At 27.5% G+C, this 3,693-nt stretch overlaps 1 protein-coding gene across 1 annotated transcript; it reads right to left on the bottom strand.

Moving 5' to 3' along the window:
* Positions 1 to 1,168: 1,168 nt before the first annotated feature.
* Positions 1,169 to 2,919, bottom strand: LOC131180913 (GDSL esterase/lipase-like). Its single transcript, XM_058149147.1, has 5 exons — positions 2,618 to 2,919; positions 2,399 to 2,508; positions 2,098 to 2,325; positions 1,764 to 2,010; positions 1,169 to 1,650 (listed from the first exon to the last, which is right to left on the bottom strand). Exons 1-5 carry the CDS (start codon positions 2,859 to 2,861, stop codon positions 1,379 to 1,381), a joined length of 1,101 nt encoding a protein of 366 aa, XP_058005130.1. The 5' UTR covers positions 2,862 to 2,919; the 3' UTR covers positions 1,169 to 1,378.
* Positions 2,920 to 3,693: the final 774 nt, after the last annotated feature.

Below are 3,693 nucleotides of genomic sequence, written 5' to 3'. Positions count from 1 at the left end.
CTAAGATCCTTCCATACATCTGCTGCAGTGTCAATCCAGAGGATATTTTGTGCAATGGATTGTGATAAAGAGTATGTGATCCAGGATAGAACCACAGTATTACATCTTTTCCATATTGAGAACAAGGATCAGTACTAGCAGGCATTCGAAGAGATCCATCAATAAACTTCTCTTTATTCTTAGATTGCAGAGCCATTGTCATAGCTCTTGCCCAAGAATGGTAATTAGATTCATTGAGAACTGGAGAAACAAGAACTAACGTAGGATTCCCATTTGGATGAAGAAAATACGGATTTGAAGGATTAGACAAATGATCAGGAGTTTGATTTGCCATAGACTTAATACTAAGAAGATTAATGGTTGGTATGATCATTTCATGCTTGAGTTAGATTGTTAATTTAACTTTGAGTTGTCTGTGAACATTCATACTATGTTTTATTGATTAAAACAAAACATAAATGGTATTGCACTTTTTTTATTTAATGAAAAATTCTAAACATTTGTGTGAATTTATGATTATAGTTAATTCTTTAAATTTTTTTATATTATAGTCAAATTTTTATAATTTATTGTAAAAAGATTTAATTGAATTTGAAAAATTTAACATTAAATTACATTATAGTCTTTGAAGTTATATTTAAATAATAAAATAATCTATTAATTTAAAACATATTTTATATTTATTATATATAATAAATAATTAATTATATAAAAAATATTTATATTTATTTTTAATTGAATAAATAAATAAATTTATTAAATAAATAGTATTATTGATATGTCCAATTGCTATAGTATCGTGTAAATGATAATTTTTTAATATCAAAATATTATATTAATTATATAACGGAATAATTTTCTTTCTATAACATCTAATATAATTTAAATTTAAAATTTCAATATAGCATTTATATTTATTATTTATAATAAATATAAAATATATTTTCTTTTTAAATATAAAATTTAAGACTATTTTTTTAATCAAATAAAACTTTAAGAATTATATTATAATTTATCATTAACTTCTTCAAATTCAATTTATCCATTTGGTTACAATGGCAATAAATAAACTATAATACAAAAAATTTTAAAATTAACTATAATCATGAATTCGCACAAGTGAAAGGTATCTTAATTAAAATCGTGATTATTTGTTATATATTCACTATAAAAACACACATATTGAATTTTGCATAGATGAGATTTTTCAATAGGCTAGCTATACGCAATAGCTGAAACACATAAAAGAGTTCAATCCACCCATCCTTCTGAACTCCTTAGTAGGGACAACAAAAACTATATCGAATTTGTTGCCTTATTTATTAGAAATACACACACATATATATATATCAGACACAATAACTTAATATGCCTTCAATTAACCTAATGCAGTAGCTTCGGTAAGAAGGGTCTGAATAGTAGTAGTAGATAGAAAGAAGTCCTTAACGCCATAAGGTGATATGAATCCTGATGTCTTGTCCCACATAAATTCAGCTAGTTTTTCATTGCCAGCATCAGTGTGATGGGTACCATCAAAAAACAAGTGCTCAGTCTTATTACCACACACAAAATATTCACAATCCAAATATCCACAAGCTTGCCCACGATATGTCGAATTGCCACAGCATGCAATGTCCCCGTACTTGAAGTCTGCTCATGCAAACAATAGTAACTCAGTCGATATCAAGGAGCTAACAAGAAAATCTGTAGTGGGAAATATTTTTTATACATATCTATAATCATATATAGTATTACTTAATTACCATGTTCGCCAGGTGCATCTATAATTTCTTTTATGATGCCGAAGTAATTGAAGACTGTATAGTTGAATTCTGGAAAAAGATACCCATCTTGTATTTTCTCGAGGATTTGAGGTAGTTTCATTGCGTGCAATGATGCAAGTTCATAAAATAGTGTAGAATTGTCGGACGTTTGTTTAATAAATGGAATTAAGCCTAGGGGTGCAACGTTCTCAACTACAAATTTCCTTGCTCCAAAATCATACAATTCCTGCCAAGAACCAAGAGGTAAAAATATGTATACGTAATATTCATCACATGATACTGAAACTTATTATTGATATATAAGACATGAAACCTTGATACTGTCCGAAATGTTGCCAAGCACTACATCCACAATACTTTCCAATTGTTCTCGGCTGGCTTCAGAAGGTATTTCATAATTAAAATAATCATCAGCCCCAAAGGAAATTAAGTAAACTGCCTTTTTCAGCCTCCTTGCTAGTTCGGTTACATTAACTAGTTGGACTGCCCATTCCAGTTTCAACTCTCCGAAGTCCCTAATCTGGCTTCGAAAGTCGATTAGCTGAACATTAAGAAAGGAAATAATTAATTATAAGTACAATTAATCAATTTCAGTAGACAATTTGATTGCTTACCGGATTACTATCCGAAGCAGTTGCACCTTCTGAAGCGAAATTGGCGCCATAAGTGAAATTTGCTTCCTTGTTTTTGAACGGTGGAATACGAGGTAAGCTCACATTTTCAGCTGTGCACAATAAGTAGAAGATTTCATTTTTTTACTGTTAATTTAATCTTAGTTACGTACCATATATAGGAGGAAATTAAAGATATATTTGAATGTGTTAATTGTATACCAACAAAATCAACAACTGTGCGACCATCAGAAAATCTTCCTGTAGGATAGTCGAAGAAAGTGGTACCATATGGATGGTGATAAGAGGGAAGATACTTATCAGGATATATAAATTTAGCATTGCCTGCATCATAAAGTCCATCCCCAAAGCTAAACAAATATTCATCCAGCTCGGAACAAACTGGGTTGAGCAGGGTGAAGGTAAATAGGCTTAAAATGAACAAGGAATAAGCTAGACTTGCCATTGCACTATATGGATTTAGCTTGTGCAGGTTCTTTGTCTTTGTGGTTCCAGTAAACCATTCTTCGTTTCCTATTTATAATGGTTGTATGGTAGGTTGTTCGGCATTTGCCTAGAAATGTGAAAAATCATTCTTACGTCTCTGACAAAGGAAACTAATCCACTAGTCATATGATACACGCAAGTTACGCGAATATTATTTTATTTATTTTATTTTAATAACATAATTTAATATTAATTTTTTATATTTTAAAAAATATACTTAAATTTTGTTATTGTTAAAGCTTTTAATTAATTATATTAAATACAATTTAAATTTATATTAAAAATTTTGAATAATTATAAGCCTATTAAAATCAAATTAAATTTTATTTTTTAAATGATTATTTTTATATTTTAATATTTCTTTATAAAAATATAAAAATGATTATTTTTATTTTTTTAATTATATTAATTAAATTTTTTAATATGCTATTTGACAATTTTATGACTTATTTTTAAATTTTTTTTATAAGCAGACTATAATTGAATTAAAATATTCAGGAAATTGCAGCATATGAAATTGCAGCAGATTCTTATCGAGCAAAACACGATCATATATATATATATATATAATTTAAAATTTTGAATAATTATATGCCTATCAAAATTAAATTAAATTTTTATTTCAGATAATTATTAATTATTTTCCTTTACATATTTCTTGCAAGAATATAACAATAAAATATTTTATATTTTTAACAACAATTTATATAATTTTCTGAATATTTCTTGTAAGCGAATTGATAGAATAGAGACTCAAACCCATTATCTGTCAAGTGAGTGATATACCTTTA

The sequence above is a fragment of the Hevea brasiliensis genome, chromosome 6 (genome assembly GCF_030052815.1).
Source record: "Hevea brasiliensis isolate MT/VB/25A 57/8 chromosome 6, ASM3005281v1, whole genome shotgun sequence".
In the NCBI taxonomy this organism is placed as follows: domain Eukaryota; kingdom Viridiplantae; phylum Streptophyta; class Magnoliopsida; order Malpighiales; family Euphorbiaceae; genus Hevea; species Hevea brasiliensis.
Note: the sequence above shows the minus strand (reverse complement) of the source record. Positions and strands in the feature narration are given on the sequence as shown.